The 14,749-nt window shown below is 52.7% G+C and overlaps 1 protein-coding gene across 2 annotated transcripts in view; it reads right to left on the reverse strand.

The window, feature by feature from the left end:
• Window positions 1-2,137: 2,137 nt before the first annotated feature.
• The window catches only part of CTNNBL1 (catenin beta like 1), a 172,932-nt gene continuing 160,320 nt past the window's right edge, over window positions 2,138-14,749 (reverse strand). Inside the window, exons 14-16 of one of the 2 annotated variants that reach the window (XM_036321863.1) lie at window positions 12,813-12,950; window positions 12,500-12,572; window positions 2,138-2,321 (exon numbers count right to left, since the gene is read on the reverse strand). In XM_036321863.1, the coding sequence (XP_036177756.1) occupies window positions 2,233-2,321; window positions 12,500-12,572; window positions 12,813-12,950 (300 nt within the window). In that variant the 3' untranslated portion in view covers window positions 2,138-2,232. The remainder of the gene's footprint in view (window positions 2,322-12,499; window positions 12,573-12,812; window positions 12,951-14,749) is intronic. The other variant, XM_036321864.1, reaches the window with a different exon arrangement.

Below are 14,749 nucleotides of genomic sequence, written 5' to 3' on the forward strand. Positions count from 1 at the left end.
CCCCCTGGAACTGGAATCTCTTCTGAATCCTAAGGGATTATACCTCAGGTTCCCCCCAAGCCCTCCTGCCACAAAACCAGTGGAAAGGCGGGACCACTTCCTCAACTGCAAAGTGAGGTGTGAGTTCCAACTTCCTCTTAGCAGAGGGACTTTTTGGTCAAACAAAATCTTAGCAGGCACCTGATATACGAAGCAGGGCAAGATGGAGCCATGCAGGCAGAGTGGCCGGAGCCCCACCTGCCTCTCGTCCAGGCGGCTCTGACGCACTAGGGAGCAGGGAGCCGGTGGAGCAGCTGGACACAGCTCTGGATGGAGTCAGGTGTCCGCAGTTGCCTCCAGGGACAGGGGGGCCTAGGGGGTAGGGCCTGAGGGGAGACTCCTCACTGTGTAACTTTTGTTAAATTCTGAACTTCGGTACTAGGTAGAAGCATTACCTGGTTAAAAACAAATAACATTTAAAAAGAAAATAAAGCTCAAGGACTGATGATTTCTAAAGTACTAACCTTAGTTCAAAAAGTCCACGATTCTATAGGTTACCTCTAGACATGCCTTATTCTGCGTGCATTCATTAACCACTATCCACAGTGAAGAGCCTGAGGCGCGCGTGGCAGCCAGTGCCCTGTGATCGTCTTCCGGATGGGGCAGCTAGTGGGGGGAGCGGGGGTTGGGGGGGTGGGGGGAGGGCTGTGGAGTCAGACAGAGTTCGCTCGCTCTGCACGTAGGTTCTGCCGTTTATCGGCATAGGGCCTTGCACAAGCTCCTTACCCTCTGAGACCTCAGTCTCGGCTTCAGTAAATTGGGGATAATAATGCAAGCAGGGCTGTTATGCAGGTTAGAAAGAATAGATGGAAAGCAAGTAGCACATAGCAGGTGTTCAATACATAGTAGCTATTACAGTTACAAGAAAGTGAAATAAAAAAAAAATAACTAAATCCAAAATGTGACTGTATGGCAATTCTGATTCTGTAATGGGCCTGGAACGCACTCCCGCCACCTCCTGCTGGAACGCATACCTCGAGGCTGACGGGCGCACTGTCCATCTTCCCGCCAGGCTCAACACGGGCACCAGGAGGGCAAGGTCTGTCAGACTCACTGTTCCATCACCAGCCCCATGCTGGGCACGATGCTGGTGCCACCTCATTCAGACTGCTCTCAGGTGGCTGCCTGGGGCCCTGTCCCTCGGGTTCACGGAGAAGCGAGAGCTGTGGTATCAGCCATGGGCACAGCGCAGGCTGTGTGGCATCCCTCACAGCCTATTTGCTGACCCTGGGCCAAATATTTCATTTTAATGAAATGCAGCTTTTCTTCCACCTCCTCAGGATTAAAGCATCCTAAAGGGCTGTGGACTTGTGTGAAGAAGACCGACTCCCTCATAACCCCTCAAATGGGTGAAATCCCAATTCTTTTGAAGCCACAGGTGTGAAAGAGGACAAAGTAATCACCATTTATAATGCACCTATTGTGTGCTCATCAATGCCTGGCATGCTTAGAGGAGGATCTCACCCTCACAAGCATCAGTGGGTATTATTGCCCCCACTCTGCAGATGAAGGAAGTGGACTCAGGAAGATAACGTCACAAACTGCTGCAGCTGGTAAATGGCGCAGCTGGGATTTGGACCCCCGGCCTGTCTACTCTAAATCGTGGCTCTTATCCTGATGCAGGGAGCCACCTAGGAGCTTAAAACAATACGCCTGGGCCACCCTGAGATTCTGATTTCATCATTTGGGGCGGGACCCAACACTGATGTATTTTTTAGTCCCCGCCTCCCGGAGTGATGCCGATGTGTGGTTGGTCGCGGTCGGGCTCGGAGGCTGCGCTCTCTGGCTGGCCTCACATGCCGCAAAAGCCTCCCCGGGGTGCTTCCGCATGAGACCTGGTCCTCACGTGACACATCCAGACTGTCAGGGCAAAGCCCCAGGGAGGTCACTCGTCCATGCCTCCCTCTTCCTCCCCTTCCCAGTTACAGCCGCACCATAGACAACCACCAGGGTGGCCACCCTGACCTGAGCCTCAGGGGCCTCACCGGCAGAGTGAGGCCAACCACCCACCTCCTCAGCGTGTCCGTGGCAGCCGCTGTGGAAGTGCGGGTGGACGTTAGAGGGTACTGCTTCGCTACAAAGAATGTCAGCCCAGGAATAAAAAACCACTAGTTTAATTTGTCGGAAAGTCACATTGAGCCAAGTAAAAACTGGGAGGAAGGCCCAGACAGCGTCCATGCACCAGGGCGGGCCCTAGAAGTTGTCCAGCAGGCCCAGGATGCGCTTCTGCTCGCTCTCCCGGAACTCTGGGCTCCGGCCATCCCCGATGTTCTCCGCGTACTCTGGGGAGACAAGCACAGGTGCAGGTTAGGCGTGAATTTGCCGCGTGGGGTCCATCCTGCTGGGTCACTCCACTCCCTTCCGGAGCCCCAGCTCCCACGGAGGTGCACGCTGTTCTAAAGCCTCCAACAGCCCCCAAGGTGGCAGCTGTGCCAAATGCCTTGGTCTTGCATCCTCGGAGAAAAGGGCCACACCCTGTCCTCTCAGCACACATGCAGTGCTGCTGCGGCAGGCACTGTTCAGGCCAGTGGTTCTCAGAGGGGGACCCTGACTGGCAGCATCAGCATCACACAGGAACTTGTCAGAAATGCAAGTTGGGGCCCAACCTAGACCTCCTTATTAGGAAACTCGGAGGATGGCCAGTAGTCTGTCTGAACGAGGCTTTGGGAAATGCTGGGGCAGCTCAAGTCTGAGGGTGGCTGTCAGAGGCCTCACGGAGGCGGGGAGAAGGCCCGAAGGCACTGTGTGAGGGGACATGTGGGAGTGAGTAGCCGAGGGACAACCAGTGCAGGGGCTCTGACGGGGAGCGTGCTCGGTCCGTCTGATGAGGGTGAGCAAGGAGGTCAGGGGAGGAGCCGGACACAGATCCTGTGGGGCCTGTAGCCACTGTAAGGGCTTCTCTACAGGCCTGCCTTCTGGGTCACCCTCTCCTGTCGTCTCTCCCACTAGGCTGGTGCTTCCTGAAGGTGGGGCTCTGCTCCCTTTTAGCTAAATTCCCAGCGGAGCCTGGCTGAGAGCCAACTGTGGGTCTGGTGTGGCGAGGAAACAGAGCAGCTGATTAGGAGGACTGCTTTCATAGCTGCCCTGCTCCCCATTCCAGCAGAGATGAGCTAGAACAATAGAGCCCGCTCTTTAAGAGGCTTTTGCATAATAAAACATCTGCAGATCCCAATCAGACAAAGACCTGGGAGAGCAGAGGGAGCGTGCACCCCTCCCTCTCCCCTCCTGCCCCCACCGGGTGGGGAAATAATCTTGCTCCTGCCACTTGTCCATTTCCCTCCTTCCTCTTTATTACTTTGGACATATGCTGGAAAACGGGGTTTGGGATTCAGGCATGTGCCAGCTGTGTGTCTCCCCCCGGAAATCATTCTCTTCTGTTGGGCCCATCCATCACCTCTAACAGCAAATGGTTGTGATGCCTTCTATTCAGGCCCCTTAAGGAGAGGGCGGGTGATGGGGAGCAGGAACTGGGCTGCGAGAGCAGGCTACGGGGCTGTGTGAGTGGTATCTCTTACTCACATGTGAGTGATCTAACTGCTGCCCCAGGAGAAAGAGAAATGACCATTACAGCATTTAATGCCCCCAGAGGCATGATCTGGAAGCAAGAGGCTTAATGGACTGAGCTAACACTTTGCTCTCCTAATGTACTCGCAGACCCGGAGGGAGGGAAGCGGAGAAACAGTCTTATCCTTTGGGGCAGTGATTTTCCAAGTGAAGCCAGCTTCCCTGGAGGGGCCTAATCTCTTTCCAGGGGTGCACACAGCAGAGGCAGCACAAGTGTGCAACCCCAGCTGAACCACCTCTGCCGAGGCGTTGGGAAAGCAGGAGCCGCTTCTGCACACAGAGTTCCTCCCCAAGCCCCCTGGGGTAAGTCTCCCGCTCCACCTGCCCTGGGAGGGAGTAACAAGAGTCAGACCACCTGTCCTGTGAAAGGGGCTGTGGAGGGAGGCAGTGCAGTGAGGAAGGGGGCTGTGGAGGGAGGCAGTGAGGTGAGGAAGGGGGCTGTGGAGGGAGGCAGTGAGGTGAGGAAGGGGGCTGTGGAGGGAGGCAGTGCAGTGAAGAAGGCGGGCTGTGGAGGGAGGCAGTGAGGTGAGGAAGGGGGCTGTGGAGGGAGGCAGTGCAGTGTGAAGGGGGCTGTGGAGGGAGGCAGTGAGGTGAGGAAGGGGGCTGTGGAGGGAGGCAGTGAGGTGAGGAAGGGGGCTGTGGAGGGAGGCAGTGCAGTGTGAAGGGGGCTGTGGAGGGAGGCAGTGAGGTGAGGAAGGGGGCTGTGGAGGGAGGCAGTGAGGTGAGGAAGGGGGCTGTGGAGGGAGGCAGTGAGGTGAGGAAGGGGGCTGTGGAGGGAGGCAGTGAGGTGAGGAAGGGGGCTGTGGAGGGAGGCAGTGCAGTGAGGAAGGGGGCTGTGGAGGGAGGCAGTGAGGTGAGGAAGGAGGCTGTGGAGGGAGGCAGTGAGGTGAGGAAGGGGGCTGTGGAGGGAGGCAGTGCGGTGAGGAAGGGGGCTGTGGAGGGAGGCAGTGAGGTGAGGAAGGAGGCTGTGGAGGGAGGCAGTGAGGTGAGGAAGGGGGCTGTGGAGGGAGGCAGTGCAGTGAGGAAGGGGGCTGTGGAGGGAGGCAGTGAGGTGAGGAAGGGGGCTGTGGAGGGAGGCAGTGAGGTGAGGAAGGGGGCTGTGGAGGGAGGCAGTGCAGTGTGAAGGGGGGCTGTGGAGGGAGGCAGTGAGGTGAGGAAGGGGGCTGTGGAGGGAGGCAGTGAGGTGAGGAAGGGGGCTGTGGAGGGAGGCAGTGCAGTGAGGAAGGGGGCTGTGGAGGGAGGCAGTGAGGTGAGGAAGGAGGCTGTGGAGGGAGGCAGTGAGGTGAGGAAGGGGGCTGTGGAGGGAGGCAGTGCAGTGTGAAGGGGGGCTGTGGAGGGAGGCAGTGAGGTGAGGAAGGGGGCTGTGGAGGGAGGCAGTGCAGTGTGAAGGGGGCTGTGGAGGGAGGCAGTGAGGTGAGGAAGGGGGCTGTGGAGGGAGGCAGTGCGGTGAGAAAGGGGGCTGTGGAGGGAGGCAGTGAGGTGAGGAAGGGGGCTGTGGAGGGAGGCAGTGAGGTGAGGAAGGGGGCTGTGGAGGGAGGCAGTGAGGTGAGAAAGGGGGCTGTGGAGGGAGGCAGTGAGGTGAGGAAGGGGGCTGTGGAGGGAGGCAGTGCAGTGTGAAGGGGGCTGTGGAGGGAGGCAGTGAGGTGAGGAAGGGGGCTGTAGAGGGAGCAGTGAGGTGAGGAAGGGGGCTGTGGAGGGAGGCAGTGAGGTGAGGAAGGGGGCTGTGGAGGGAGGCAGTGAGGTGAGGAAGGGGGCTGTGGAGGGAGGCAGTGAGGTGAGGAAGGGGGCTGTGGAGGGAGGCAGTGAGGTGAGGAAGGGGGCTGTGGAGGGAGGCAGTGAGGTGAGGAAGGGGGTTGTGGAGGGAGGCAGTGAGGTGAGGAAGGGGGCTGTGGAGGGAGGCAGTGAGGTGAGGAAGGGGGCTGTGGAGGGAGGCAGTGAGGTGAGGAAGGGGGCTGTGGAGGGAGGCAGTGAGGTGAGGAAGGGGGCTGTGGAGGGAGGCAGTGAGGTGAGGAAGGGGGCTGTGGAGGGAGGCAGTGAGGTGAGGAAGGGGGTTGTGGAGGGAGGCAGTGAGGTGAGGAAGGGGGCTGTGGAGGGAGTGCAGTGAGGAAGGGGGCTGTGGAGGGAGGCAGTGAGGTGAGGAAGGGGGGCTGTGGAGGGAGGCAGTGAGGTGAGGAAGGGGGCTGTGGAGGGAGGCAGTGAGGTGAGGAAGGGGGCTGTGGAGGGAGGCAGTGAGGTGAGGAAGGGGGCTGTGGAGGGAGGCAGTGAGGTGAGGAAGGGGGCTGTGGAGGGAGGCAGTGAGGTGAGGAAGGGGGCTGTGGAGGGAGGCAGTGAGGTGAGGAAGGGGGCTGTGGAGGGAGGCAGTGAGGTGAGGAAGGGGGCTGTGGAGGGAGGCAGTGAGGTGAGGAAGGGGGCTGTGGAGGGAGGCAGTGAGGTGAGGAAGGGGGCTGTGGAGGGAGGCAGTGAGGTGAGGAAGGGGGCTGTGGAGGGAGGCAGTGAACACTGGGCTGTGCCAGGCATTTGTAGATGCTGTCTCATTTAATCTTTGCAGTAATCCCACAAGGCAAAAATGCCATCTCTGTTTACAGACGAGGAAACTGAGACTTACTGGCGCTAAAGCAATTTGCTCACGTCTAGAATGGTAGAGGAGTTGAAATTCAAACCCCAGAACATGTGTGAATAGTAAAGAGGCACGTGAAAGCCATCAGGGGTGAAGGTGGTCCCCCACCCCTAGCAGGGCTCTCAGAAATGTATGGCACCCTCCCCCTGTGTTGCTCCAATGCCCCTGGCAGCTGGCATCAACTGTGCACCTCACCTGCCCCTCACCCTCCACTCCTTACCCCTCCTCATTCTTTGTTTCCAGAGGAGAATCCTATTTGGAGCAAATTTTGGTGGTACCAGCTACCTCTGGTTATTATAGCTGCTGCAGCAGTTTATAAATATTGAACAGATTCCTCCCAGAGGTCTCACAAAAGAGTTCTCTTTGGTGTGTGTATGTGAGGGTGAGTGTGAGTGTGAGTATGAGTGTTTAAGAGAGGAAGAGAGAGCACAGGAAAAAAAGAGAAGGGAGAACCACAGGGCGTGGGGGTGGGGGAAGAGTGAGAGAGGACTGGGGAGAGAAGGGAGAGAGGAAGAGGATGAGTCGAGGACATATCAACTTCCTCCTGTTTCCCCAGCATTTTCAAATAATAAAGGCTTTGATGGAGCTGAAAAGCAGGAAGCAGTGCTGAACACATAAACATGAGAGCAAACTTCAGACAGCAGGCTTACCACTCCGACATGGAATATAAGCTGCTCTGTTTATGTTGAGAGGGAGAGGGAGGGGCGCCACGTCTGGTGGGTGGGGAAGAACTGTCTTCCAGGGCACAGACTGGGACCTGCGGTCAGGAGCCTGGTTCAGATCCCTGTCCTTAAACTGAAATGCTCACCCTTTAAAAAAATGCAGGAGGAAGGGGGGCTGGGGAGAGGAATGCCAATATTTCCACACTGAAAAGCCTTGAAGACATAGAAATAATAACAAAATAGAAACTGGGGAGGGAAAGTCCTTCAGATCCAACAGATTCCTAACGACCATGATGAACTGGGAAAGTCGAATGCACACCACTAACGTACCCCAAGTTACAGAGCGCATCTCACTCTACAGACCACTGGGTTGCTCAGATGCCAACCACAGTAAAGGCAACTGATGCCATCAAGCACTTACTATGCGCCAGCCATCATGCAAGCACTTCACACACAGCAAGTACCTCATCTAAATTCTCACAGCAAGCTCTCGGGCAAGTACCCCCATCTTATAGGCGAGGGACCGGGGCTTAGAGAGGGTAACACACAGGCCATGGCAGTCATAATCTGTACAAATCACAAGCATATCAACATATGCCGCCAAAAGATAAATTCTATCAGCTTCTGCAACTTTAAGATCACAGAGAAAAAAGCTCAGGTTACCAACAGCCCCAAATCAATATGGAAATACTTGTTTATGAGCTTCTAAGAGATTTCAAGCCATAAAGAACACAAGCAAATCAAAGGGCCAGCAGCCAATTTCTGAAAGCATTTTGAAGTCTTCGGCTCAGTCTTTCTGTCACCAGTGGAAGTCTGGAGCCAGTAATCCTCCAAGCTTTCCTCTGCAAAACAGCCCTGCACCTACACATCCTCTCCACAACGTTCACCCGTGACTAAACTCATTTAAGAGAAGGTAGGTAACTCTTGGCACAAGGACTTATACTAACAAGTATGCCCAGGTTGCAGGCCCTGCTCCATGTCCAAGGAGATGACCACTCAGTTTCTGCATCTGCTGTGAGCAGCCCCACCTGACTCAGTCCGTGGCTTCACAGAGACAGCGCACAGGGTGGCTGCGAGGGGCTGGGGAGGAAGGACTAGGGAGTGCGCGTCTAACGGGCACAGATGAAAGTGGGTCCTGGGGGTAGATGGTGGTGATGGCTGCAATGGTTAAAATGGTAAGTCTTGTGTATATTTTACCACAATTTAAAAAAGAAAAAGAGAGTGCCTCCTCTGTGTAGCACTCCAGCTCCTTTTCCTCCTGCAGAATCAACTGCCTCCTGATTCCACTCCACACAGCAGCACTGGCTTCATTCTGCTTCGTGTTGTGATTACTTCACCTCTGATGGGACTGGATCTCCCCGGGACAGGGCCTCCTAAGTCTCATTCGTGTGTTAGATGCCCACCTGGCAGCCTGGGATGCCAAGTGGGCGCTCTGTAAAGGTAAACGCCCCGACTTTTTGTTCTCAAAGGCTGTAGGAGTTTACCAGCCAGTTGACACAACGTTCCTTCCTGCCAGATGGAACAGCGACTGCGTACAGCTCTGCATCTGGACCCCGTTCCAACGTGAAGAGTGACTTGGGCAATGTCCCGCCTCCCCTAGCCTCTGCGAGTCTCGGTTTCCTTCTCTGTAAATGGAGAGTGTGACCTGCTTCTTAGGGTTGTTGTGAGAACCAGAGAATGTGCCACATGGGAAGCCGCACAGAGGGTGTGCTCGGCAGTGACCCCTCTCCCCCCTCTCCCGGCTGTGGTATGATTTCTGGAACAAGCACAAGAGCCTGGAGCTCTGTGAGCACGCACCCTGCAAGCACAAACTGGGTCCCTTCTCCGAGCCAGCCGCAGGCCAGGCACCAGGAGACAAAAGGCACCTCCTGTGGAGCCCTCAGTCTGACCCGCTCCTCTAGCGAAGACCCACTCGTCCCTACACGGGCACCACAGGTCCTCAGGCCCAGAGTGGCTACCAGTCCCGGGGAGGCTGGGCTTAGGAAACACCGAGCAAGCAGTCGGCATAAAGAGGGACTTCACTGAGCCATCAATTATTCCCGGTTCCCTTAGCACCCCCTACAGATAAGGAGGGAGGAAATCTTGAGAAAGGGGACCCAAATATATATAACAGGAAAAGGCCCCTGCTGGGCTTGCCTCATCAGCGTTTTCCTGAGACCTCAAGGGATACATCAGCTGTCATCTTGCCAGCAAAACTTAGGAAATATATAGGCCATAAAATCAAAGAAAGAGGCTTGCATCTAATTAGTATGTAAAAAAAAAAAAAAAGAAGCAACCCAAACTGAAAAACAAAATTAAAATCAAAGAGGACAGACTGATGAGCTGGTTTTCTTTATGAGGCTCTGTGCTTTTTGATGGAATGAAGGGTGGAGGAAGGAGGGGGAGGGAGTGAAAGCTTTCTAAGAGGAGGCTGGAGTGCAGCATGGGCGCCAACCCCGGCAGCCTCACCCCTGCTTCCACCTCCTCCCGGCCCAGGTGCTCCCGCTCAGAGGCTGCACAGATCCACCACCAGGCACTGCAGAGTCGTCCCTGAGGCCGGGGTGAGCCAGGGCAGGGGCATGCCAGCAGAAGGGAGAACCCTTGCCTTAACCTTCCATCTGGAGAGAACTTTTTCTTTAGTGGTCACTGTCCTGGGAGGGCCTCTTTGATTGTGCAATGGCATCCAATTCCCTGGCTTTACATATCACCTCCACACTAATGACTTCAAATTGCCCAAACTAGCATCTGTCTTGAGCCCCAATGAGAATGTGTACTGTCTGCTGTAGTCACTACCTGTGCCCCCAAAATCACTGTGGACCCAACAGAACTCAAGAGCCTTGCCAAGCAACACTCCCAACCCACCCAATGCTGCAGCCCCTGCTGGTATGGCCAGAGTCCTTACCAAGGCCACTGATGTCCTGTCCTGCCTCGAGGAACCTTTCACCAGGGATCCATGGCCTGGCCTGTGCCTGCATTACCACCTCCTTCCCAACCCTGAGCACACTGTTCATGACTTCCACACAGCACTTACCACTTCACAATTAGAGTATCTTTCCCCACTAGACTGTGAATGCCTCAAGGACAGGGTTCTTACTCATCCTTCTCTGTATCTCTAGGACTGGATATAGTGGCGGGCACCAACAATGATGGCTGAGCAGTTGTGGGAACGTGTATGTCATTCAGCTTGAGTTATGGTTGGTCGCTTCTATATCTAGATCCCCTAGGAGACGATGAACTCCGTGAGGGCAGGTGCTGAGTGATACCTTAGTACCCCAGTCCGTAAAACTGCTTGCCCTGAGAAGTCTCAGTCAACATTTGCCAATTTAAATTCACAAAAGGTAGGGTTTATTCAACGATGTTTGAAATATTCGCTGGGTTCCCATTATGTGCCTGGCATTGCCCTGGGTGCTGAGGAAACGTGAACAAGCCAACGCCCCTACATCGTGTAGCTTACATTTTAAATGTATGACACACAAAATGAGTAAACAAAGACATAAATAAAAACAATCACTGACTGTGATAAGGGCTAGAAAGGAAGCAAACTGGGTGCTATGATGGGAAATAGCATATGGAGAGAAGTGGATGGATTCGAGATGGAGTTTAGAAGCAGAATAGGCAGCGTGACGGTGGGTTAGCTGTGAAGGGTGATGGAGAGAAAACTGAGGGTCTGGACAGAGGAGGGGAAAGAAGGTAACAGGAGAGAGGAACAGGAGTGGGGGGAACAAACATGGCTTCTGTGCAGGCCACTCTCCTGGTCACTTGCACAGACCCTCTGTCAATAAATATTTATTCAGCCTCCAGGATGTGCCGGCCCTTTAAAAGGCACTGGGGGAATAAACCATGACCTGAACGAGACAAAGGCTGGCTCACAACTGAAAATTCTGGGTAACCTGAGGTATACTGTTATATGTGGTAGGATTTCAGAAAGAAAAACATCCACCCACTACAAGTCAGCACCCATTAAAGACCCATTCTTGCTCAGATCATTGTTGTGATTACAGGGTTGGAGGTGCAGGGAGAAGCCTAAACACGAGAGAGTAGAGCTGCGAGTAATAAAAAGTTCTAATTGAACGTGTGGGTGTAAAAAGAAAATGGCATTGAAAGGCTGGAGTTGCAAATCACTGCAGCTACACCCTAGGGAGGAGGTGGCATGACACTCTGAGCAGTTAATTCATGTGAATGTGACACTGAGAATGAGAAGGGCACACCCAGAAAGCCTCCATGGAAGGTAAGATACTAGGCTAGGTTCATGAAGGGGTTCCGCCTTTCCTCTTTCTCTGAGGGAGAAAACAAAAGACTCCCAATGCCTCATCTTCTCCATCTGCAAAATGGGCACATCCATTCACCATTCCCACCTGCGTGGGATGGCTGCACAGAGCACGTAATTTCCAATCCCCATGCCTCCACTCATACTGTTCCTACCTTCCAGGACTTGCCCCAGCCTCTAAGACCCAGCTCAATGCTACTACTCTCACAAGGCTTCCCATGGGATTTTAGCCATGCCTCACTTATAATAATGACGATGATAATTATCACAATATTTCATATTACTCATTACAGCTAGTGTTTACTGAGGACTTTTCCATATATTATCTCATTTAATCCTCTCACCCATTTTATGAGGTCACAGAGCAACTGGGTAAGTTGCCCGAGGCAACACAGTAAATAGCAGAGCCAGTATTCAGTTCTAGGAGCCAGATCCCAAGGTTCTTAACTTCTCATCACATTTCATCTCCCACCTGTAATGGGAATTATAAGCTACTTACAGGCAAACCCTTTGAGTACATCTAGCCTAGTCCCTCATCTTAGAAATGCGCAGAACAAGGGCCAGAGAGAGAAAATGGTTTGCCTGCTTTTACTCAATCCATCATGACTCCTGCACTCTGGTGTTATCAGTACTATAAAGTCCAACTCGGCCTCCACCGCCATGTGTATTAGTCTGTGCTAAGAGGCTGAGGGTGGGATACATCCCAGAGCTCAGGTCAGGCGTCCTGTCTTGTGACTAAGCCGCTGAGTCAGGTCCAGCCAAAGATGCAACAGTGTTTGAGGGCCTCCCTGGGGTAGGTGGGGAAAAAGGAAAACTCGCCCGATGGAGCCCTTTCTGTGTGCCGGGCACTAGGCTGGACGCTGTCATGTAGTATTTTCTGAACCTCTGCAACATTTATTCTGGACCACGCTCACAGCTGGGGAAGGCACAGCTGAGACTGGAAGGTAAGGGCACCACCTCAAATTCACTTCCTTCTGTCCTGCGTAATTCCAAGTATTTCTTGTTACTTTCTGGTGTTATCCCCCTGCCCCAAGAAAGCAATTTCCTTCTACTACATGCAGTTTGGAAGGAAATTTTTTCTTTCTTGTTTTATCTTTCTTACAAAACAAACAAGCAAATGTTTCCAATCTCTAGTGCTTCTTGTTTGCTACGTGTTTTTTAAATTCTGGAACTGGAGGGTCAGAGGCAGAGAATAACTAGGTTAGTCCATGGTATTCTGACAACGCTGGCCTGGACACACAGTGAACTGGACAACACACTAAGGTTGCCGGGCAGAGAATGTTGTGCACCAAATCCCAGGGATACTGACACAGACTCAGAAAGGAAGCACAGAATTCCCCGGAGCCCCAGGCACAGCAATGGCCAACTCACCCTTGATGATGTGCCTGACAATTTTGATGGAGCTTCCTCTCATGTTTAAGATCTGATGAACCCTCTGCCGAATCTAGTAAGGAAGGGGAAGAGTAGGAGAGAAAGAAAAAGTATCATTTGTCCTAGAAGACACCAGAATACACCATATTGAGAGTATTCACCCCACCCCCATCCCTGAAAAGAGTGAAGGCCCACACAGAGTGAAGGAATTCAAGGAGAGTGTGATCCACTTCTTTTTTGAGAGTCTCTAGCTAGGCAGCTGCTGAGGAAGGTGGCAGCGATGGACAGGCCCATCCAGGGGAGCCCCTCCTACCTGGGGGACGTTGGCATTGCAGATCTCCGCCATGATGTAGCAGATGTGCTGGAGGACAAAGAGCCCTGCGTCCAAGCGCCGGAGGTAGAACTCATCTTCGGAGTCGTTGTCTATGATTTCCCCTCGCCGGACCATGTCCTGAAAATGAATGAACATTTGGAAACTGAAGCTGGATGGTGAGCAGCCTGGGAAAGAATAGGCTTCTAGTCTCCCCGTAATACACAAAAGAATAGCATCTACAACAACAGTAACAAAAGAAAACCACTCCACCTTGATTTACCTCTGATTATTCTAACACCTTTCTTATGCTCATTGTTAATGGACTAGAGGCCCAGAGAGAAAGGAGTAAAGCCCATTTTTTTCTATATGATGAGTCAAGAACAAAATGATATCGTCCACATACTTAACCTAAAAAAAAAACACCTACCAACCAACCAACCAAACAAACAAAACAACAACAACAAGCTGACAGGGACACAAATGTAAGCTACTTATCTGTTTCTACCCATTCTTTCCTCTTAGGTTCTGGCCTCCATAAATAACCTCTACAAGATATACTTAACTCCCTTTCTCTTCTAAATTAAGCTAAACATAGAGAAGAGAGGTCCCCTTTCTCCACAACTCTGCCTTGGGACCCTGGTGAAACCAACGGTACAGGCACCCAACTTACATATATGTGCTACTTTGGGCTGACATTGTGTCAGATGCAAATTCTGCCAACCTGTCCATCTCATTCCACAGTCCAACACTCCTTTAGGCTAGAGCCCTAATACCGTAAGTGACGGGAGTCTCTTTCCTAAACCTTTCTTACTCCAGACCTATTAGACTTGCTGTCCCCAAATTGATTCCTCTCTAGATTAAAAAAAAACACAAAAAAACAACTTTGAGAAATAATTCATACACCCTATGATTCACCCACTGAAAGTGTACCCTTTAATGGCTACGAGTATATTCAGAGTTGTGCAACCATCATCACAGTCATCATCGGACATTTCATCTCCCCTTCCTTCCCGTTAGAGCCCCTTATGTAGTAGAGTATGACCACCTCTGCTGGGAGAGCTCTTCTCCCCATCTCAGGGCCTTTACTGCCTCCCAGGGATTCTGGGCTCTCTCTCGAGCCAACACTGTTTTTAAATAACCTCTACCTCAAAGCCTTTCCTGATTATTTAGGGCCAACAACTCCTCCTCCCTGTAATTCCTGAGAGCACCCTCGACAAGCCACTTCACATGACCTCTTCTTGTGCATCATATTCACACTGGTTTCAGCATCACCAACTTCCTCCTTCTATAACTCCCTTTAGTAAGGTAGACGGTGAGCTCTGTGAAAGTAGGTACTGAATTCTGTCTTTGTATCCCAGCTCAGTAAACACCCACGCTGTGAATGAAAGGAAAGACATCCCCGTCTGGGCTGTCAGCTTTCAGAAGGAAGAGCTGGGTGAGGGGCACCTGCACGACTCACAGACCGTCCCAAGACGAGAGGTGCTTAATTCAAGCTCCTGATGACAACCATCCATTTCTTAATTCTGTCAGGAGTTTTATGGCCATGGTTCCCTCTGACAATTCAGACTCCTGTCACTGACAGAAGCCCTTGGGACTCTGCTTTCCACTCTCCCAAACTCGAAGGACTTACCACGGTGATCATCAATCTCCAACAAGAATCCTTCTAGACTATTTAGACGCAGACAATGCACTTTCTTATTTGCCCAGGGGGCCAGCCTGTAGCAACACAAGGCTACTTTTCATCCTGCTCCTAAAGGCCTCTGTCTATGAGGCAAAAGAGGGCTGAGGACTGGCCAGGCCCTGCACCGGAGGTCACTACCACGAATTCCGAGCTTCATTTAGGAGCAAATTCCTTGGTCATCTGGTAATAGTGTTAATGTTCACGGAGTGGTCATGACTGCGTCCATAAGCTAGCACTGGACCAGTGTCCAAGGAGT

Source organism: Myotis myotis, unplaced genomic scaffold, assembly GCF_014108235.1.
Source record: "Myotis myotis isolate mMyoMyo1 unplaced genomic scaffold, mMyoMyo1.p scaffold_m19_p_9, whole genome shotgun sequence".
Lineage (NCBI taxonomy): Eukaryota > Metazoa > Chordata > Mammalia > Chiroptera > Vespertilionidae > Myotis > Myotis myotis.